Raw genomic sequence first — 23,626 nt, 5'->3', positions numbered from 1 at the left:
GGGAGTATTATGAATATTTTGTTAAGTAAATGCCCATCATGATTAAGATAAGTTTTGATGTACTTTAAATTCTAATTGTTATTTGAATTAGATATCTACTTTATTTACACTTCTTATGTCTATAAATATAGATTTTTAAAAAAAACATTGTAAATATTCTGATTTATCAATAAAATACGCTATCTCATTACTCTCTTATTCTCTTTGTTTTTCTCTCTGTCTATTTATTTTATAACAGTATCAACTTTTAATTAGTTGAAAGAATTTTTCTAACAAATATAATAGTATAGGTCATAATAGTTATGAAATTATAGTTTAGATTGTTTTTTGACAAAAAAATAAATTTAAATATCTAACCAAAAAATATATAATTTGAAGGTTGCTTATTCCAACTTCTATTTTATACAACAATGGTATAAAAATATAATTTAAAAGATAATAATAATAATAATAATAATAATAATAATAATAATAATAATAATAATAATAATAATAAAAGAAACTAAACAAACATGAATACCAGTGATAATTATGAAATCATATGATATTTTTTTCATTAGTGTTTACACAAATACTAAAACTCCTAAAGTTAATTATGAATTAAGTGAAATGAACTCAACAAAAATAATTAAAAATAAATAAATATATATCAAGAAAAGGGTTGTGATGATTTTCTTCCAAATTTAACATTTTCAATCATATAAAAAACTGAATATGAATAAAATTTGAATATGAATTCGTGAAATAAACAAGAATTTAATTTTATAAAAAATTTATTCATAATTAACAATAAATAAATGCAAACTAACATTTAACCCAATAAAAGTAAGGTATTTTTTATTTTTATTTTTGAAGAAAAATCACCCTAGCATTATTTAAGATTTATCAGAAAACATTTGATTAATTTAAATTCTCAAATCTTACATTAATAAAGATAGTAGAAAAATGTATAACCTTCCTATTCCACAAAGAAGTTGTTAAGACAAGTTTCTCTCACGCATTAATGATTCAATCTTCTCCACATCTTCAGGTGTGTCAACTCCATGAGCCTCATGCTCAACCTTTATCACCTGCACAATATTCAACACTTGGTGAATTAATCCCTTTTTTTTTTCTTTTTAAAGTTCGTGCACAATATCCAATTGAGTTATGTAAAATTTCTGAACAGGCATAAAATACAAATACTACTGTTTTTAAAAAGTGTTAATGTAATTTATGCGGATCATGAGTGAGGTATGTAAACCACATTTTGACATTGTGCATTCAAAGTTCTTTTACTTGCTTCGAAGATTTTAATCTGGATTCTAGGGACCTTTCCTACATTGTCGGTATCATGGACTTGTTACTTAAACGGGCGGGGTTGTGATATAGACCAGAGGCTGGTGGTCTCAATCTAGGGAACATAAACATGATGCCCATGGCTATCACTTCCATGTATTGAAGTTATTTATTTGAGACATAAAGCTGACAAAGCTAGTGATTCCTATAGTGTTAATGTTTTGGATGATTTAGGGGAAATGGATTTCATAGGAAAAGAGGACCCTTCTTTTGAACATGTCTCACACACTTTGAGAAGGCTACTCGATGTTCTTGCTAACCTAGCTCAAACAAGTCCTGTTGATGACAAAAGATCCAAGTATTCTCACTCCAATGTCAGTTGCCATGGTAGAATTCGAAAATTATTTACTAGATAGTCTTGGTGATGAAATTTGGGAACAGGAAAATAACAAAATAAAGACGTTGAAGCTGCCAGATGTTGCAGGACATTTTTCTCAAGGCAAAGAGCAGGGATCTGCAGCCAGAAGTTTCAAATAGATCGTTTAATATATTTTCAAGTCATCTTGGAAACTACAAGTTAGGTCAGCAAATAAAGACTGTTCCTCTCTTGGCCATAAACATGGCTGGATTTCCTTCTTTGTTGCAAGAGATAATCTTGAAAATCCTTGAATATACTGCAAAAGTAGTGAATTGCGCTCCTAAACAAGAAATGTCGTCTCTATGTTGCCTATTACATCAACCAGTTACGTCAGTTAAAGCTCACCCTCCTTTCAATTTTAGTAAGGTTCCTATCATTTGATCAGCAATACAACAAAGTCCTAAGAGAAGTAGGTATGCTGTAAGTCTTGTTGGATGGTTTGAAACAACATAAGTTACTTTTAAGGTAAAAAATATCATGATGGTAAAGCCGATCAGTTGGAGAGAAAATCCGGTTCTAACAGGTTCAAGCAACACTTCAACAGTGAAAGTGTTGTTATTGCTTCACCCAAGTTCATGGAATCTGGTTCGGGGAAGTTTCTTATTTTTGAAGCAAAGGATATTGGCATTGATTCTGAACTACAGTGTATCTACAAGACATTCACTAGAACTTAGTCAGGTTCACAGAGTGATTTGGGTTTGCAGGGGGTCAAAATTGAACATATTTCCCATTATGAAGCTGATAGAACTATTCTTGTATTCCTCATAGTTTGGGAGGACACTTCTAAGCTCCGTGACAAGATTAAAAGCAAACAACTTTAAAGGAAATCTTAGCAAGCTTTCTAATTTTTCCTCTACATTGTTCCCTGCTCACCGTTAATCAAGAAGAAAAGTTTAACCATGCTCCACCTAAGAAGCAAAAAAATTGTTTTGGCAACAAATACTGCTGAAAATAACATCACCATAGATGATGATGATGAAATTTCAGATAAGATGCTGCAACTTCCCAAGGCAAAAAAGTGGTTATTGAAGATGTGGACAATGTCAAAAAAGCTAGGTCTAGAAGGGGTAATCTATATAATGGACTTTTGATGAAATGGTTAGGCAAAACAGCTAGTCAAAGTTCTTGGATGGTGCAAGGAGTGATGCAAAGGGCTGGTCAAAAAATGTATGCTAAAGTGGTGAAAGTTTTCTCATAGGAGCTTTCAATTATCTTATAATATTTTATTATTTTAGTTTTATTTATTAAGTGCTAGGATTATTAAGGGTTTAAATCTAGGCCTTGCAAGAAAGCCTAGTAACTTTACTTGCAAGAAAGAAAGCCTATATAAATAAGTTGTAAGCTTTAAAACCAACAGTATTATTCTTATTATTTTCTTGAATTAACAGAAAGAAACTAGAGGTTTTTATAACCATACAATTTCTAGAGTTTCAACCTCTTTCTTCCTTGTCTGTTCGGCCCTAATTCTATTGATATCCTCTAAACCACATCAATCCCTTTCCTTTATCACTAGAATAGACTCCTTTGTACCAAAAGAAATAATGAGAGGGGTTCTGACTTCCGATTCGTTTGCATTATTAACTCACCCCACACTATTATATTTGATGGAACTAAGGTCATTTTAGGCATCCATTCATCTGCCGTGTGAGGACAGCTCCATTATAGATATAGTTGACATAACCAAAGATTTAGCCTAGAACCTTGGTTCATTTTTATGTTCTGAGTATATTACCTGGTTATATTGGTGTTAACTGAAATTATGGGATAAAGACAAGTGAATTTTGAAGTTTTAACAGCACATAACACATTATCTCAAGCGTGATAAAGTGAAAATGATGGTCCAAATGTGGTAAAGAACACAAAAATTACATGCAGCAAAGCAGCATCCGTGGTTTCTATAATTTTATATGACCAGGAAAAGGATTAAACAGTAGTATAAGATTCTTGCCATACCTTCATCTTATAGCCATTCTCAAGGACCTTAAGCTGTTCCAGATCCTCTTCTAGTTGCAGTGGTGTAGGCTGAAGCTTCGGATATATTTGCAGAAACTTTGAATCATAGCTCTGTTTGGACATAAATCAGTACTAATAACAGAAGAAACAATTAATTTTAATTTTAAAGTATAAAAAATTGCTTCTTAATACCTGAATTCCAAGATGAAGCATGTAAGGGAACTGTGGATTGACTTTCGCAGATCTACATCAAATTGATCCACAAATACATTAGCGCAAATGCAATTAAAACAAAAGATGTCACAACTAAAATACACACAGACGTGCACATATAAATGTATAATCTTACTTGTTAAATGGTATTAGTCCTCTAGAAAAATAAATAGCATAACCGCGATTATCAACCACACATTTCACTCTATTTGGATCAAAAGCATCTTCTGGTTTCAAAGAAGTCACAGCAGTGCTAAACACTGCATCTGGTGCTGCCTGCAGCACAAAGACCATTTTGACACCACATGAAACGATAAGCACTTGTACAAGGAACAAGTTATATCATTGAAATAAATAAAAAAAAGAGCTGCAGATGCTAATTTACAGAACTTAGAATAACAAACCTGCAGAGCTTTAACAATTCCATCTATTATCTCAGGTTCAATAAGAGGTTCATCTCCCTGAATATTCACAACAATGTCATACTTCTTCTCTAGCTTTTCAAGAGCTTCATTACATCTTTCGGTGCCTGTAATGTGCCAAAGAATGGATCCACGAATTCAGCTAACCAAGTATAAATGAAAAATTAGCAATATGGCGATAATCATGGCCCCACCATTTTGACAAGACTCTGATGTCATGATCACATCAGCACCAAATCCTCGACAGCATGCTGCTATCTTTTCATCATCTGTTGCCACAACTGCATCCGAAAAATGAATATGTCAACACCATAAAATGCTCCGAATGAAAAAGGAAATTCAGATACAAAAAAGTTAAGAGGACGTAAAAATTTCAGACAAAACGCTAAACTATCCATCCTGAAGATCAGAGGCAACCATTATTACATCCCTATTTTTTATGCTCCCACATTTTGTTTATAACACTAATCCTAAAGTATAAATCACATAGGTAAAGGATACTGCATGATTCCATTGCCAATACGATGCGTGATAAACAAGACAGAACCAAGATGAAATTACGGTCATCAATCACTGCTTGAACCTAAGTTCACTCTGAACCTAAATTCACTCTTTTGGATTATATCATCCAGTTGTCCAGCGTGCAATATGAACAACTCTAGCCCATAGACATTAATGTGAATAAAAAACTCAAATTATTTAAGCACATACTTGGATATGAGCAAAATTGAAAGGGAACCATGCAGCAAACGTACCTAGATGGTCCAGTGTGGTCGCCAGTTTTGACCTCTCCCATGTCCTCTATTTAAGACCAAGAGAAATGTCAAGACACAAACATGTAATATGGTCTTGAGAAGCAAGACAAGAAGTGCTTAAAATTCGGCAATAAAAACTGATTTCTGAAAACGAAGTTTTTGACAAGTTTTCTTCTTCATAATCTAGGGAGGAAAAGCTGGTGATCATGTTTAAACTTCACCGAAGTTAAATGCAGGCATATACATGGCATGGCTTTGGACACAAGCAAACAGATACTTCAATCAATAGAAACTAATTTTCAACCTATAAAGTCCATCTCACAGGTGAAATGAAACCCAGATCTTTATCCAGACCAATATCTCAAGATCCATTGTTATCAAACAAACCGGAATTTCCATGTTCAAATATGGTTCAACTTAAACCAAATGATAGATAATCTTCCATCTCAGATATTCATCAACCTATACAAGATCACAAAGAAATCTAAAGCCCTGTAGATAACAAATGCATAATCTGTAGTATTCATTCTCCTACTTGCAGAATATTGATCCTCTTGTTCTTACTAAATATTAATTACAATGCTTCGTTGAACAACTATAACATGCTTGCAGATAAAAAAAAATTGGATCTTTTGCTTTTTGTCTAATATTTTGGTCCAAATTTTAGAATTAGAAATTTAAAAAAAAAAGAAACACTTTACTCTCCTGAATTACATTAAAAGAAAACCCAAACCAAATTCCCTAGAAAACCACAATCCCCAATCGTTGCAACAAAGAAACTGAAAAAATCCAAGGGCTTTAGCCAAAAGGGTACCTGGATCATGGGTTTCCCAAGGATATGAACCAAAGGCTTGCCTTCGAACCGAGAAGATGCATATCTGGCGGGTATAATTCCCACGACCCGTGTCCGAAACTTCCTAGCCCGACCCAGATAGGCACGGGCACCAATGGCTACCGCAATTGCTGTGCCAGCTAAAATCCTGTGAACTATCCAAGCTTTACCTGTTGAAGAAGAAGAAGAAGAAGAAGAAGAAGAAGAGCAGACTGACATGGTGTTCACGAATTTATTTTTATTTGGTTTCAGAGAGAAAGAGAAGGGGGAGACAGAGAGATCTGGAGACAGAGTTGAATTGTGTGTTTCACTGTCTTGGAAGGCGACTTTGCGGGAACAAGGTAATGTAATTTAAGGAGTAATGACGTTTTATCCCATTAATATGGACACCACAGCTAATCACATCAAGGGCCAATCACTTTAATATACACCAAAAGCATCCAAGTCCATTTCATTTTTAGTCAATTTTTTTAATTAATCGAAATTTTTTTTATCTAATATAATCCTCAATTTTTATAATTTATCTCTATTAAAGTTCAAATATATATAAATAACTTAGAAATGTAATGAATATGTGCTTATGAGTTCATAATTTGTTATGATGAAAACGTATTGGAATGCTTGAAATAATAAATGAAAGAATGATAATGTAATGAAACTATTATGAAATGTTATGAAATGTTTTGGATAGATTATAAAATTAGTTATATGGAGATTTTTATAGTTTATATAGATGAGATGCAGAACACATTGTTTCGGATGTACCGATAAGGTGCTAGACACACATTACTTTAATTTATACTGATGAGGCGCAAAGCGTATAGTAATTCAAATGTATCGATGCTGCACTGGGTGTAGTTTATATTAGTGTAATGGTAGATTGATCTATGTATCTATTTTGAGTTTGTGTTCGATTAATAGGGGCCACAAAATAAGTTTTGTATGATTGATTATAAAAGTTGATGTGTGAATGAGTATCTTGTACCTGAATACATCAAATGAATACAAAAACAAATGAAACGAATAAAGCTTTACGGGCCAATAATATTATAAAATGAATCAATGGTTTCGATTGGTAAAATGAGATATGAATGCAAATGTGAATATGTTTTGTATGGTATAATGAATTACATCAAGTTGTGATTTTACATGTAGTATTCTAAAACTTTGAAGGTTTATTGTGATATAGAAGAGACTCAACCCGAATATAAACTTTATAGGAAAGCATTTAGCAAAGATCACTAGACAATGATACCTTTGACATATATATACTTTGTTTCATATATGATTTTATGAAAATTTATATACTTAATTTGATTATGCTTTGTTTTCAAATTATGTTAGTATCATTGAGTTCTTTTGTTTAGTGTGTGGATTCGTATATTTTTGTATGCAGGTGACATTTAGGTCTCAAGGATTAGAGGAAGTTGACAACATTCAGGACTCTATTTCAACTAAACAAAGTTAGTATAAACTTTCAAATGTTATTTTTGAGTTGGCATGTACCTAGAACCAATATTAGTTCGGAGTCTCTTTTGATGATATTAGTGGATTTGTAATCTAGTTATGCATATATGTGTCTGTGATGGTATGATTATATGGTTATGTTGGTATGCATGATCTTTATATAAAATTATGCTACGAAACATGAGTTGCTTGCATGCCAAGTAAGTCAATATTAATGTTGGACATCAGTAACTTGTGATCAAAGTTAGTGTCATATTGTTTGCATATGATTAAGTGAGTTTCAATGGTGTTTAATTAAAACATGAATTTTGAGTACCATGAGTCATGGATTTGATTTGGTAATGTTTAGGGTTAAAATAGGTGCATTTTAAGGTAATTTTTTAGTTCAGACACTTTTTTTGGGTATAAGGGGTCAGTTGTATCGAAACAAGTCAGAATGTAAAAAGCTACAACATAGGGGACTTGTATCGGTGCAACTAAGGGCTTGTATTGATACCATAGTTTCTGACATAGGTCCCTGTACCATTTTAAACCCTTTTGACCTCTTGAGTTTTGCATTTGATCTTGAATATCTCTGAACACCTAAAAACCAATTTTAAATGATTCCAACATGATTTTAAGTCTTAAAATTTAGTTTAACTAGCTATTTTCAAATATTATGTAAGATTTTTAGAATTAAATCTAATTTCTTATGGAACGATGGATAATAGTCTAAGTTGCTTCGATAATGAATGTGTGATCTCATATTTGGATTTGACAACCGGGTCGAGTGTGGGATGTCACGAAAGGACAAGAAAGTAGTTTCGAAGCACTAGGATATGGAGACTTGATTGGAGACTATCGATTGCCATATGGATGGCGCTGTCAAGATTACAGGTGACTTAGCTTGACAGAACAAAGCCTTGGTGGCTTTGGTAGAGGCATTGCGTAGCGAAATCATGGAGCTCAAGGGGAAGCTCTGAGAGTTAAAGCCTTGGGTGGTGTGCTTGGTGTACCAGGGCATCACGTGGGAATCTCAAAGCCAAAAGAGTTCGAGGGTTCAAAAGACGTAAAGGAAGTCGACAATTTCATATAGGGCATATATAGAACAATACTTTCGCACGACCAACATCTAGGACGAGGTGCTTGAGTTTTCATCTATCATTATATCGAAAAATGGACTTGACATTTTAAGCAATTAACTTACTTCATTGATCATAATAAACTAGAATTCATCTAAAGTTGTGACTAATTGAGTAATTAAGGTGGGGTGTTTTGGTTATCATCTTTTTTCACCTTAAAAGATCTAGTGATAATTTAGACAAGTCAGTAAGATGCTTTAGCTGAAACAAATTTTATTATGGTGTCTTGACAGGTTTGGTACAAACGTGACGTTGTAGAGCTTAATTTTACATGACATAAATTATGTGCTTACAAAGACTTGCGAACTAATGTGTTTGTTGTTGCAAATTTATCACAACATATTTTTATTCTATTTTATCTATTTCCTGATGGATTCGATAATACTTCCATATATACAAATTTAGTTTGCTTTTTAGGTGTAAGACTTTAGAATTGGTGGATTCAACACCATCATGGACATGGTTTGCTCCACCAAAGAATGTAGAAGTTTAAGGGGTTGGATGTCGGTGTCAAATATGATATTTGTCTAACACCTATAAGATCATTTTCTTAAAAAGTTTATCCATGAATTTGGAGTGCTCTTGGAGTACTTGGAGAATCATATCCCTTTACCCCTGTTTGAATGTATATCAGATATGAGTGTAAAATATGCATTCTTCAAGCAAAATAAGATGTAGCAGCAGCACATACTTGGGCATTTGGAACATGATGATCCAACATGATGTACGATCCTTGTATTAAAAGTTAAGTAATTTCAATTCGAAGCTCAAACATCTCGCATACATACTTCCATTACCTTAACAACATGGTTAAACATAGATATCAATACAAATATAACAGATAGAAACTCTTCTTAGACATCATTTTTAATGGCAGAACTGTATCCAGTTTGATCATCATAGTACTTAGACCATAGCATCACGCCTCCATACATGACAGAACCTTTGATGGCAGGGAGTACTTGAGAAGTAAGATCGGATACAGGGATAAATCCACTACCAGCTGCCTCAGGTGATGCCGGGAGTCCTAAGAAAATTTTGGTAGCCGGAACATCGGTAGTCCATTGCTTCCATGCTTGTTCAAGGTTTGTAATATCACCATCTGTGTATTGGCATTGAGGATTGTTATAGAATTGTACCCAGACATAGTCAAAAAGGCCCGTTTTAAGGGCACCCCCAACCCAAGCATCAGGGAATGGACACTGTGGGGCTGCCGTCAAGTATACTTTCTTGCTGCGTTGGCTATACCCGGAGAGATACTTCGCAAGATCATCCCAGTGTTGGTTCGTTCCGCCTTCAATATCGAAATCAATTCCGTCTAAAATGGCATCACCGAAAGGTCTAGAGGCCGATTGTCCGCCCAAGAAATTGTTCCACAAGTAGGTCGCAACATGTCTAGCATCGTCGGATGAGGCAAGGTAATAGCTCCCTGCTCCTCCTCCTAGTGAAAGTATTACTTTAATCCCTTGTGCTTGACATGATTTGATGTCTGAGCTTAAATTAGTGCATCCATTGCTATACGGATCACAATGACCAGCAAGGTTGATCATTGGAGTCTGGCCATTGCCAAACGTTGGAAGGAATGCTAAGTTCACAAAGTCATAGTTACGAGTCGCACATGTCTCCGCCAATGTGCCCTCGTCACTGTTCTGACCCCAGTAGATTGCGATGTCACCAGCATCTATACTGGTAACTAGCACCAGAATCACTGAGGTGGCAAATGCAAGCAAGATTGCAGACTTAATAGCCATCTTTCTTTGCTAGTGTTGGAATCGTTTTGTATGCTTAAAGTGTTCATCAAATCATCCTTTTATAGGTGAAAATGCTTATAAGAAACCAAATAAGATATTAAATTCTTTGAATGACTGCTCAAATATACAAGAAATGAACCATTTTAAAGGCATTGTTCGCTATTTTGGTGGCTTATGATTGTCTCTTTTTCCTTGAAATTGTTGCTGTTAGATTGGTATTGTCAGTTTCTCATATTAGGCATATATATATATATATTTACATTGCATTAAATGGAGATATATCTTTTAGAATATCAAATTTAAACTGATAAAATTAAGTGTGCAGATTGAAATTTTAAACTCGTCTGACTCTTGCTTTGTCACTGTAAGTATATGGAGTCTGATGATACTAAGCCATTGTCTGTATACAAACAAAACCATCATAGATGACAAAAACTACTTGAAGTATATTTAGAAGAACTAGTAGCCAATAAAGTGGTCATCAACTCGCCATTCAATTGTAAAAAATTATATGCATGGTAATTAATGACAAGAGTATGAGTGTATGATACCAAATAATAATAAGAATCCATGACAGATCAATTTTTTTAATCAAAATATATTTTAAGTTCTTACATTTTTCGTATATTTAAAATTTAATTTTAATATTTTTAATTTTAGAAATTTAGTCCCTTTATTTTTCGGATTTAAAAATTTAGGTCTGATTGTTAATACTATTAAAATTCTTCAATTAAATTTGTTGATGAAACATATTGAGATTTTTTTTTAAAAACTCACCAAGTGACAATTCTTAAAAACTAATGTCAATATTTTAATTAGAATAAAATATTTAGGGTAACTAATTATCATAGATTGAAATGGTTTTTACATGCACATCCTTAATTCTTACTATCAATGATAAATATATATATTTTTAACTCTTATTTGGTCACATAGCAAAGTCGAGCCAGGCCGATTAGGTCCATTTTCAAGATTTGAGTTTGACTCGTATAATGAGTCTAAAATTTTTCCCAAGACCGACCCAGATAAAAAATGCTAAACCCAAGCCGTAACTATTTAAATCTAATTTGTTTTATTGAATGCATGTTCCGAACCTAAATTGCTGTTAGAATGATTTCTATTAACTGATAGTTGAAATGGTACGTAGTTGCTTCGACAATGTATTGTAATGTCATACATTCAGATTTGACGATCAGGTCGAATGTGAGGTGCCAAAATACGTGTATTATGTAAATATATTTTTCAAGATTTTAGTATTCTTTTCTAGTTTGGTTTCTATTAAATAAAAGTGATAAGACAATGAGAATATCATTTGCTTTGATTGCAAATATTGGAGAGTTTGTATAACACCTCTCACCAATCTTGACATATGGTATAAATAGAAGATGCCATCGGAGCACGTATATTGCAAAACAAATTTTGAATTTTTTTTTACAAAAAAACCCAACTTTGAAACAATTTAATAGGATTAATTCTCGAATTCAAATATTACTAAAAAACCTATAAAAATTAACTAAAAAACAAATAATATTTGATATTACTGACACAACCAGAAACACAATCTATTTCTTTTCCTCGTTAAAACTTCCATATAATATTTTTTTCATTTAACGTATATCTTTCTAATTTTGCAAATAAAAAACTAGTTAAAACGTTGTACTTTTATAACCCAATTAACAATCCCTAAAATTAGAACTCAAACCAATTTTTTTTACAAAAATAAATTTAACGATTGGATTCGAAAAATATTTATATTAATGCAATCAAACCGCGAAATAGATCTATCCAAAAATCGAGTCAAAACATGCTAAAAATCATACATTCTTAAACATGATTAAGCTAAGTTTTGCCATTCAATATTCCTTAGATTACCGTTTGATTCTTTCCTCTCTTACAGCCCTTGGCATCGCCCTTCTCTTATTATGCTGCTTGATTGCAGCCTGTATCTTAATTTCGTTATTCCTCACCGTCTTCGTCTACCTTCGGCTACTTACTTCCGAATCAAGAATCCGTAACTATTTGCGGTTGCCGGTTACGATACAACGGCTTCCGGAAATCGTGGACGACAGGGCGGTGTTAAGTGTGCAGGTCTTGGAGAAGCTCTTACCCTCGCTTAAGATTTATGAAGACAATAAACATCAGTTAAAATACAGTGATTGTCCCATATGCTTGGATGATTACGTGGTTGGTGAATCTTTTACGGTTTTCCCAGTGTGTAAACACACGTTTCATTCGAGTTGCATTCAGCATTGGCTCCAGAATAATGTAACTTGCCCCGTTTGTAGACAATGTATTTATGATTTATAGATTACAACTTTGGAGATTTGGGCTATTTTTCATTTGGAAGATTATTTTTTATGAAAATTTTTATTTGATCCCAATAGATTTAACACAATTAGTTCCTTTTATCTAACTAGAATATGTTTAAATTGAACACCCAAAAAATGAACATCAAGATACTAACATATGAGTTTTCTTTAAATTGAATTTTTGGAGATGAAATAAATTATAAATGGAGAGTTGATTACCACTTTATTGGCTACTAATTCATGTACATATACTTTTGTCATCTATGAAGGTTTTGTTTGTATACAGACAAGGGCTTAGTATTATCATACTCCATATACTTACAGTGACAAAGCAATAGTCAGATGAGTTTGAAATTTCAATCTGCACCCTTAATTTTATCAGTTTAAATTTGATATTCTAAAAGTTATATCTCCATTTAATGCAATGTATATATATATATATATGCCTAATATGACAAACTGACAATACCAATCTAACAGCAACAATTTCAAGTAAAAGGAGACAATCATAAGCCACCAAAATAGCAAACAATGCCTTGCAAAAGGTTCATTTCTTGTATATTTGAGTAGTCATTCAGAGAATTTAATATCTTATTTGGTTTCACTACAGCGAAACAGGTTTTTAGCAGTGTTTATAGCGGTGCTTGAACCAAAAACGCCGCCGCAAAAGTTGTACATTAGTGGCGCTAGTATGAAAACGCTGCAAAAGGTTAGAGCTATAGCGGCGTTTATGACAAAAATGCCGCAAAAGTTCAAGCGTTAGCGGCATTTCTGAAACAAATGTCACTATAGGTTGAGCATTAGCGGCGCTTCTCGAAAAAGCCGCTATAGATCGAGCATTAGTAGCACTTTGCGAAAAATGCCTCAAAAAAGTTAAGCAAAACACATCGTTTGTTTTTGAGCTTTAGTGGCATTAGCGGCGCTTTTTAAAAAACGCCACAATAGATCGAGCATTAGCTGCGCTTTTTGGAAAACGTCACAAAAAAGTTGAGCAAAACGACGACGTTTGTTGTTGAGCTTTAGTGGCATTAGTGGCGTTTTATAAAATAATGCCGCAATAGATCGAGAATTAGCAGCGCTTTTCACAAAACACTGCAAAAAAAGTTGAGAAAACGACGTCGTTTGTTGTTGAGCTTTAGTGGCAATAGTGGCGTTTTTTATAAAAACATCGCAAAAAAATCATTTTATTTTATGGTTTAGGGTTTAGTATTTAAAGGTTTAATGTCTATGGTTTAGGGTTTTAGGGTTTATGATATAATGTTTATTATTTTGGGATTAGAGTTTTGAGTTTAAGATTTATGGTTTAGAGTTTGTAGTTTGGGGTTTATTATTTCATAGTTAGGGTTTTAGTACTGTTCAGGTTTTAGGGGTTAGGTTATTAGGGTTTAAGGGTTAAGGTTTTTGATAAAATGATAAAAAATCAATTTATTTTAAGGTTTAGGTAAGCAATAAGATTTTTTTTAATACTTTTGCCCCTTGTAATATATATTTAGGGTTTAGGGTGTAAGTTTATTTGAGGTTTAAGGTTTAGGGTTTATGATTTAGTGTAAGAGTTTAGTGTTTACGGTTTAGGGTGTAGGCTTATGGTTTAGTGTTTATGGTTTAGTGTTTATGGTTTAGGGGCTTAAGATTTAGAGTTTAAAGTTTATGGTTTAGAGGTTTAGGGTTTATGGTTTAGTGTTTAGGGTCTGATTTTAAACAAAACGGCGCCGTTTTGTTCCTTGTATTCTCACCCATCATCCAAGTGACCATCATGTATTCTTTTCGACAACTCATGCACTCTTTCATCCTCTTCTATTTATTATTTAACTAGTTTCTATATATTAATTAAAATACAATTTATTTTTAATTTAATATTTAAAATCTTCAGAAAAAATTAATGACACGCAGAAAAAATTTGAAAGTAAAAACGTAGAAAAATATATGTTAAAAATGAAAAAAGTTAAAATACTATTATTTAAAATAATTTTAAAGTGTTTTGGGTACATGACTGATTAAGTTTTTTAATTTATATATTAAATAATTTATTATATAATTGTAAAAGAGATAATTTGAATTTTAATATATTAAAATTATCATTATAGTTTTTTAAAACTTTTTTTTTCATATTTTGAAATTTTTGATTTTTGTTTTCTTACATAAAAAAGTATATAAAAATTTTAAAATTTATCTAATTCTTTTAAATATTACTTTAATTTTCAAAAATCATTTATTTAAAATTGATATGAATTATATAATAATTAAATATAAAATTGTAAAAAAAGTCATCATTAGCGGCGTTTATGAGAAAAACGTCGCAAAATGTAAGTAATAACAGCGTTTGGACCAAAAACATTGCAACTATGTATTAAAATTTTTCAAAACGGCACCGTTTCACTAAAAGAATTTAATTTTTTAGTGGCGTTTTTGCTGAAAACTCCACAAAAGTTATACAATTAGTGGCTTTTTTTATAAGCGCCGCAAATTTTGCAATACCAATTTGACTTAGACGACGTCGTTTTCATCCCCAAATCAGATTTGACTTAAACGCCAAAATTCCATTTTCTTTCCCAAATCATATTTCCTCGAAATTTTTCTCTAATCCCCTAACTGATTGAAAACCTTAACTGATCAAGAAATCATTTTTCCTCCCCAATTTCTTTTCCCCAATTTCCCCTAACTGATTGAAAACCCTATCTCTTTTCCCCAAATCCCCTCCTTTTTGTCATCTTTCACCAGCAGCAGGAACAAAAAATTTCTCATCGCCGTTCTCTTCGCCGAAACCAACAAAATTCTGGTAAGTTTGTTCATGAACTTAGGTGTGAGGGTAGGATACAGTCATGCAGTTATGCATACGATATGGGTATATTTAGTTACTACTTATAGTTTTTATAATTTAGTTACCTCCATTAATTACATTATTTTAAGTACTTAAGTTATGTTAAAAGCTCAAATTTAGGAGAACATCCTTATTAGAAAATATTAAAATAATATTTTTTACTATTTTTTATAATTTTAAAAAATTAATTATGACATTCATGTAATAATTCACATGTTAAAAAAGATAAAAAGTAAATGAATGAAACCAAATTTTTTTTTTGCCGAAAGATTAAATAAACCATTATTTCTTCTTCAAAACTATTTAACTATATTTCTTTTGTGTGTTTGGAAAATTTGTTTATATAAATTAATTGAGTTAAATCCAAATTTAAATAGGATACATTAATAAAACATCATAATAATATCGAATTATTAAAAAAAAACAAATTCAACTCACTTTTCTAGAAAATAGCTTAAAATTTATATTTTCTATATTTATTTATTTTTAGTATAATAATTTATTTGACCCTCTAATTTTATAAAAAAATTTATTTTAACCTTCCGTTTAATTTTTTGTCTTTTTAACTCTTAAACTTGTATTTTTTTGTCAAACCACCCAAAATAGATGAAATATTAATGTGATGACATGTTAATATTTAATTAATTTTTTAAAATTTTAAAAAATAAAAAATTACTTTTAAAAATTAAAAATCATTAAAATTATTAAAAATATAAAATTATAATCTTTTAAAATTTTAAAAAATTAATTAAATGATAACATCTCATCTACGTGACAATCCATATATATGCCACATTAGAAAAATTAGTCCGTTTTGAGGTAATTTGATAAGAAATATAAGTTTAATGGTTCAAAGAGATGAAAAATTAAATATAGGGCTAAAATAATTTTTTTTATAAAGATGGAAGGTTAAAAAAGTTATTATGCCTTTATTTTAAAAAAAAATACAATTTATTTATTTTCACTGCTAATAAAAGCTTTGTAAGGACAAAGAACACTTTTTCTTTACCTCGTTCCCCCTCTCTCCTTTACATATACCAATACACTATACAAACAAATACTCTCTGGATTTCTTCTCTTTTCTCCACTCCAGGTGAAACAAAACAAAGCCTAATATCTCTTCGACCCAGGTATCATCTTCCACTCTTCAATCTCTCTTTATAGATACAGTTCTTGAGATATTAGGGTCAAAACTCAAAGAGCAAATGCTGCTTCTTTTTGTTTAGTTTTCCTGTTTATGTTGGTGTTATTTTTCGATGGATATAAATGTTTTGATTGGAAATAGCTACGAATCAATGCAAAACATAACTACCCATTTCCTTAGCTTCCTTCTTTCACATTTAATTTTAACGATTCAGAACTTTTCTTCTACCCTGGGGAAGGTTAAGTTTATCATTTTAAATCTCCCTTCTTTTTTCTCGTTTACTCTCTCTTTTTGGTTCTTAAATTTCGTTTCTTTTTTCCTTTGTTCTTGTTATTTGTTCCTTTAACTACCTGTTTTGTCAACAAGTTAATGTTTTTAGATAGGGATCATATCAGAATTTTACTTATGATTGTTGGGTTCTTGTATTTACCTTGGATGTTATCGTTTTTTTTTTTTACTGTGATCTTTTATGTTAGTTCAGATTTTCGTTTTCACTAATGTAAATGTTTTCTTTGGTATGACTTGTTGTTTTAGTTGCTTTCCTGTTTCTGAATCAGCTCTGAATGGTGATCTTTTTGTATAAAAAGAAGATCTGTGGTTGTTGATCCTGTTATTAGCTGTTGTTCTTTGATGTTATCAACAGTTTTTATGTGTTTCTCTAATGTGGGATTCTTCAGGTTTTTGTTTGTGTTTCCCTATATCTGCATTTGGTTTGGTGATTGATTAATGTATGTTCATGTTGCAATATAGGAATGGAGGAAAGGAATGGGATTTCTCTTTCTATAGTGTATAATTAATGGTATTTGGAATGACTGTTTCTCTTTGAGCATGATCTTTGCTGTACTATGTTGAGCATTTCCCCCAAGATAAAATCTTTAAGCTGCTTGAATCCCTAACGATTTCCTTTTTCTTTGTTGTTGGCTGAGTGCAAAATGATTCATCAGCTATGAATCCCTTTGTTTGAACTGTTTCTCAAATAATGTCTCTTGGATGACTATCCTTTAATGCTTGGATTAAATTCACTAATTTAACTTTCTTCGACTGGCATTCGTTCATTTTGTAACCTGAATACTGGTCTGTGTTGCCATTTTGTGTGTCTCACTGTTTAAATTTCTCACTGGCTTGTAATCTGTAACTAGTGTACTTGAGCACATAATATGTTCATGGAATATTTTCCCATGTCATATATTTAGCTGTTTATGTTACTGCTGATATGGACCCTTTATTTAGTTTCAGTCTCTTTGAAAATGGATAATGCATGTCATCTGTTGATGTTGTTTTTGATATTGCTGACTTTGTGTTTATATTGAATTTGATTTGAAAGGCACTTTGTTTGATAAATTGTCCACTACATTTTTTTTGAATTTGTTTTGCTATCTCAGTGTGCTGAAGAAATCGAAACAATATGGAATATCTCGGGTGTTGTCTTATGGGCTACTGAATACAGTTTACTACCTCATTACCTTTCTCTTGGTGTGGTAAGTAAACTATTGCTTCATTGTTAGTTCATGATTTCCTTCCTTGATTTCATTTGGCATATATATTGCATAGACTTATATCCTTTTCTGTTTCTTTGAAATTTCATAGATTAAATTGTATAGTGAACGGAGATCAAAAAGATAGACAATCAAGTTCAAAAGTTGAATATATTAGAACAAAGGGATATATAAACTTATAAAATATATAACTTACATAACTTTAAAGAATTAAAAAGAAACATTGGATCTTAAGTTAATAACTTATATATATCATATCATAACTTACATAACTCACGTAACTTACATAACTTACATGATACATAAATATATATCATATCATAATTTACATAACTTAGTTATACTTATAAATAAACAACTTACCCATGTAATTTATTGTCAACTTTAAGCTTCAAGAACTACGAAATGGATAGGACTTGGATGAATTTGTCAAGGGTAAGCAACGACTATCGAAATGGAGTACAAACTTTTTTAAATTTTGCATTTCAAAATGCAAGCCAAGAGAATATGATTCTTTGCCCGTGTAATAAGTGTGGCAACATCAATTGGCATTTTCGTGAAGTTGTCTACGAACATCTAATTGTTGATGGGTTTATTCGGGGGTATAAAAAATGGTTTTTCCATGGAGAGTGCACACCTAGTAGAACCCCTTCAACGATTAATCCGGCTTATCCTCATAGTGCTTACCATCAGTCTGTTAGAGAAGATGATATGGAAGGTATGTTGTAAGATTTTACGATTTTTTAATTATATGTAATATTATAATTTAAATCTTGGTCTTGTTAAATATTTCAACTATTTTATATGTACTATTATTGTTGTAATTAATTACTAAAATTTCAACTATTTTATATGTATTGTAGATAAAATGCCTAGAAGAAGATTGCAAGATCCAAGTATTGATCAAAATACTTCAAGTTCGGAAGAAACAAATAGTGAAGAACAGACTGCTATTGGATCTTCGAATGTTCCGAATACACCCGATGAACCTGCAGAAATTCAAAGTAATGTTAAATTTAATTTACATGCGTGTTAACTTTTATTATTGATTTCTTTTTCAAATTCTTATATTATAATATATCATTTTTTAGGTGAAAATGTAGGGACGCGCAGAGGTCGAGGGCGTACGGTACTTAAAGAGTTATACGAGTTAAATCCTTCCGAGCGTGTCAAAGTATCTAGAAACAATCTTGGTCAGCCTGTTGGATCAAAAGCTCGACTTTTAGCAGGATATTTGGGCATTATAGCACGAAATGCCAATATTTTGCCTATCAACTACGAGTCATGGCATCAAATGCCTGATAGTAACAAAAATGAAGCTCTCAATAATATTAAGGTAACAAAACGTGAATTTAATTTATAAAATTTTGGTTTAAGTTTCATTTATATTTACTTTCTAAACTTGTGTTTTTTGTAGGAGAAGTTTGTTTTAGAGATCTCGGATAATTATGTCAAGAAGGCATTGGGAAAAAGATGGAGAGACCATAAAAGTACTTTAAAGAAAAAATATTTTAAGAAAAATATAAGCCTCGAAGAGAAATTGCGAAATGTCCCGTCTGGAATGCTGAGGTATCAATGGGAAGATGCGGTTAGATTTTGGAATTCAAAGAAAGGAGAGGTATTACGTACTTCTAAACTCATATAATTATTTCGGTTTATAGTATTTATCATATACGTAATAATAATTTAATAATGTAGGATCGTGAACGAGTTGGTACAAGCAGCAAGCAAAAACAGAAATTCACTCACACAGCCGGGTCGAAAAGTTTTGCTTGTATAGTTGAGGCCGAGGTATTTTGAATTTATTAATTGTGTCAAATATTTATTACTTTTTATTAAATAATATTTTTACTACTATATTGTAGAAACTGTCGTCTGGTCAAAAAGTTGGACGCCTTCAGCTTTTTGACATTACACATAGGAAGAAAGATGGATCTCCTATGACTTCTAAAGCTGCAGAAATTATGGTATGTTTACTTAATAAAATTTAAATTATTTTAAATATTTATAGTGTTTAATTATAATGGTTTAATTCGTTGTTTGTAATACAAATAATGTTAAGTTATGTTGCATTTGTTTTTATTATATATTTCATTTCTAACTCTTTGATTGATTTATTAGGAGAAACTAAAGGATAAAAAGGCGGAGTATAAAGCGGTTGCTTCGAATGATAGTTCTGTTAATGTTGACGACATTGATAATCGGATTATTACTGAAGTTTTGGGTCCTGAGAGGCATGGTCGGGTTCGATTTCAAGGATCTTTTGTTAACCCAACCCAATATTTTGGATCCAGCTCGCAGCAATCCATGCCTTCGGGGAGTCAGGCTCAAGTTGAAGTTCAGCGGTTAAGAGACCAAATGTCTCAGATGCAATCGAACTTTGATAAACTTAAAGCGGAGGCAACAGCGAGGGAAGCAGAGCAGAGCAGAAAGTACGACGCACTACAGCTACAGCTTCAGAATATGATGAAGATGTTTCAAAAGTCGCAAAATTCGCCATCTTAGACATTTGTTTTATTATTGTAAGAATATTTTTAACATTGTATCTTTTAACATTATTGTAAGAATATTTTGAATTATACTTTAGTTATCGCTTTATATCATATATCTTTTGAATTTGAAGTATCATTGAGATTTGCTGTTTTTGGTTGGATTTTATGCTATAAGAAGGGTTGTATATGGATGAAAATTGAATGTTACAAATCTGCAAAAGTTAGTGGCGTTTTTTTAAAACGCTGTTAAATAACGGTACTTTTTACGGCGTTTGTGAAAAAGTGTCACTAAAGATCATATTCTTTAGCGGCGTTTGTGATAAAAACGCTGCTAAATGTCATGTTTTTTAGCGGCGATTGTGATAAAAGAGCCGCTAAATGTCATGTTCTTTAGCAGTGATTGTGAGAAAAGCACCGCTAAAGGTCATATTCTATAGTGCCGTTTATGTGAAAAAAACGCTGTAAAATTTAGCGACATTGTCTATAACAGCATTTTTTGCGGTGCTTTTACAAAGCCTGTTTTGCTGCAATGATGTTGAAAATGATTTTTAGGAAAAGAAAAACATCTAATATCAAACCAGCATAAGCTCTCAAACTGCCCAATTAATTTGATCTATGTAGTACTGAAAATGCTTTCCAGTTTGCCTCGACTTAACAAAAAACCCGATTACAACTTTGGTTATGTACAATGAAAAACATACATAGAGTCCCCTTTTTTCGGCAATCCACAAGGCCTTTTGCTTCTCAGTGGAGCATCTAGTAGTGGATTACAACATCAGAATACAATTAGTTCCTTTTATCTAAACTAGAATATGTCTTGCTTCAAAAAATCAAATTTAAACACCTAAAAATTGAACATCAACGCTCCGTTTGATTATCTAAAAATAGTTTTCAAAAAATAATTTTTAAAAAATAATTACTTTTCTGAAAAAAACTAATATTTTATGTGAAAATTTTCAATTGTTTGATAGATTTCCAGAAAATATTTCATAAAAGTTATTTTTAATGAAGAAAACATACATTTGAAATTTTATTATCTTTTCAATATTTAATTGACTTTATTTCATAAAATTTATTTATATTTTCATTAATCATCTTTTACGTTTAATTAATTTTAATTTACTTAATTAAGCTTAATTGTTAATTTCATACATTATGGAATATAAATTTATAGCTACAAGTTTATTTTTAATTAAGTTGAAACTGGTAAATATTTAATATTAATATTATTTGGATGAATAAGTTGAAAAATGATTTAATTTGATAAAAATTGAAGGGTCAAATTGTAAAATTTATAAAATTTTAAATTCTAAGGGTTTGAGTAATGAAATCTGTAACATTGATATTGTAACTTAATTATATGATTATGAAATATGAAAATTTAGAAAGTTGAGCATAAAATAGTAAAGTTTGAAATTATAGAAATTAAATTGTAAAAATTTCAAAACTTGAGTTTTAGGACTAATTTATCTTATTTGAGAATTTACAATTCTAAATAATAAAATATGAAAGTTTAATTGTTCAAAAATTAAGGACTAATTTTTAAAAATTTTGACAATTTTAATTACATCAGCAATACCTACATTGGTAACTTTCTCCATTAAAAAATTTTCTACTTCAAAGGAGAGAAAATTGATAAAGCTATAAATTACCCGAAAAGTACGGATTGTGACGCTATAAATATGTTAAATTTCATAAGATTTTTTTTGCATTATAAATAAAATAAATGAATAAAATCTGCTTCAAAATCAACATTAGCATTTAGTTTTTTATTATATACATGTGTATGTATATAATTTTGATGAAAAATAATATTTTAATTATTGAATTAAGTTTTTATTAATTATATATATACACATCAATGATCTTTGAATAAAACTCAACATTGAAAAAACCCTAATTTTTTTTTCTAAATTGTTTGTTTTTTATCTTTTTTTTTTGTCTAGAGGCGATGTTAGTCTTCGAGTTAGTTACCGTCAGCCTTTTTCTCTTGCACATCAAACCTCTTTTTCCTTTTCCTTTTCATTTACTCCATGCGTCTTCTCTCTTTTAAGTTTATAGATCTATTTTGTGGGTATATTTGTTGTCTTCACAAGTTATCATAGATAGATGACACCGCCTATCATTGTTGAAGCACCACCAACCACTGACAGTTTCTTTTAGAAAGTGGGTAGCTCTTCATTGACTTCTTAATCAGTTTATGTTTTGAGAGATTAAGAATAATAAATGATTTCATAAGTCGGTTTGAACTCGTGTTGTCTTAAATTTTATGTTTTTTTCATTGTTATTTTTATTCATTCAAAATAATAATTTATTTGACCTTTTAATTTTGTATAAAAAATTATTTTAATATTCCATTCGATTTTTTGCCTTTTAAATTATTGAACTTATATTGTTTGTCAAATCATCTGGAAAATGAAAGAAAAAATTAACGATTGCTAACTTTGTTGACGTGACATTCATGTGTGTGTCATGTTAACAATTAATTAATTTTTAATTTTTAAAAATATTAGAAAATATTAAAATAATATTTTTATTAATTTTTTTAATTTTAAAAAATTAATTATGACATTCATGTAACAATTCACATAAATTTAAAGGTTAAAAAAGAAAAAAAAAGATTAAATGAAACCAAAAATCTTTTTTTAGTTGAAAGATTAAATAAACCATTATTTCTTCTTCAAAACTATTTAACTATATTTCTTTTTTGTGTTTGGAAAATTTTAAGTTGTTAAAATTAATTGTTTCTATAAATTAATTGAGTTAAATCCAAATTTAAATAGGATACATTTATAAAACATCATAATATCGAATTATTAAAGACAAAAACAAATTCAACCCACTTTTCTAGAAAATAGCTTAAAATTTTTATTTTCTTTATTTATTTATTTTTAGTATAATAATTTATTTCGCCCTTTAACTTTATAAAAAAAAGTTATTTTAACCTTTCATTTATTTTTTTTTTGTCTTTTTAACTCTTAAACTTGTATTTTTTTTGTCAAACCACCCAAAATAGATGAAAAATTAACGTTTGTCAATTTTGCTGATGTGGCATACACGTGAATTACCATGTAACATTTAATTAGTTTTTTTTTAATTTTAAAAAATTAAAAATTACTTTTAAAAATTAAAAATCATTAAAATTATTAAAAAATAT

At 30.7% G+C, this 23,626-nt stretch overlaps 3 protein-coding genes across 6 annotated transcripts; 1 reads left to right on the top strand and 2 right to left on the bottom strand.

The window, feature by feature from the left end:
* Positions 1–810: 810 nt before the first annotated feature.
* On the bottom strand, positions 811–6,259 carry LOC107904079 (3-deoxy-manno-octulosonate cytidylyltransferase, mitochondrial). The gene is made up of 8 exons (XM_016830376.2): positions 5,854–6,259; positions 5,040–5,085; positions 4,479–4,565; positions 4,267–4,391; positions 3,999–4,138; positions 3,842–3,893; positions 3,650–3,760; positions 811–1,070 (listed from the first exon to the last, which is right to left on the bottom strand). Exons 1-8 carry the CDS (start codon positions 6,088–6,090, stop codon positions 978–980), a joined length of 891 nt encoding a protein of 296 aa, XP_016685865.1. The 5' UTR covers positions 6,091–6,259; the 3' UTR covers positions 811–977.
* Positions 6,260–9,229: 2,970 nt separating this feature from the next.
* On the bottom strand, positions 9,230–10,219 carry LOC107952535 (acidic endochitinase). Its single transcript, XM_016887774.1, has one exon. It carries the CDS (start codon positions 10,208–10,210, stop codon positions 9,314–9,316), a length of 897 nt encoding a protein of 298 aa, XP_016743263.1. The 5' UTR covers positions 10,211–10,219; the 3' UTR covers positions 9,230–9,313.
* Positions 10,220–15,090: 4,871 nt separating this feature from the next.
* On the top strand, positions 15,091–20,602 carry LOC107904168 (uncharacterized). Of its 4 annotated transcripts, XM_041092358.1 has the most exons (10): positions 15,091–15,295; positions 16,431–16,467; positions 17,864–17,959; positions 18,367–18,695; positions 18,841–18,981; positions 19,069–19,313; positions 19,395–19,595; positions 19,676–19,768; positions 19,843–19,944; positions 20,099–20,602. In XM_041092358.1, exons 4-10 carry the CDS (start codon positions 18,383–18,385, stop codon positions 20,480–20,482), a joined length of 1,479 nt encoding a protein of 492 aa, XP_040948292.1. In that variant the 5' UTR covers positions 15,091–15,295; positions 16,431–16,467; positions 17,864–17,959; positions 18,367–18,382; the 3' UTR covers positions 20,483–20,602. The 4 variants fall into 4 exon arrangements, with proteins under 4 accessions (XP_040948292.1, XP_040948293.1, XP_016685968.1 ...); XM_041092359.1 differs by lacking the exon at positions 16,431–16,467; XM_016830479.2 differs by lacking the exon at positions 15,091–15,295 and having other exon boundaries at positions 16,089–16,467.
* Positions 20,603–23,626: the final 3,024 nt, after the last annotated feature.

This window comes from Gossypium hirsutum, chromosome D05, assembly GCF_007990345.1.
Source record: "Gossypium hirsutum isolate 1008001.06 chromosome D05, Gossypium_hirsutum_v2.1, whole genome shotgun sequence".
NCBI lineage: Eukaryota > Viridiplantae > Streptophyta > Magnoliopsida > Malvales > Malvaceae > Gossypium > Gossypium hirsutum.
Note: the sequence above shows the minus strand (reverse complement) of the source record. Positions and strands in the feature narration are given on the sequence as shown.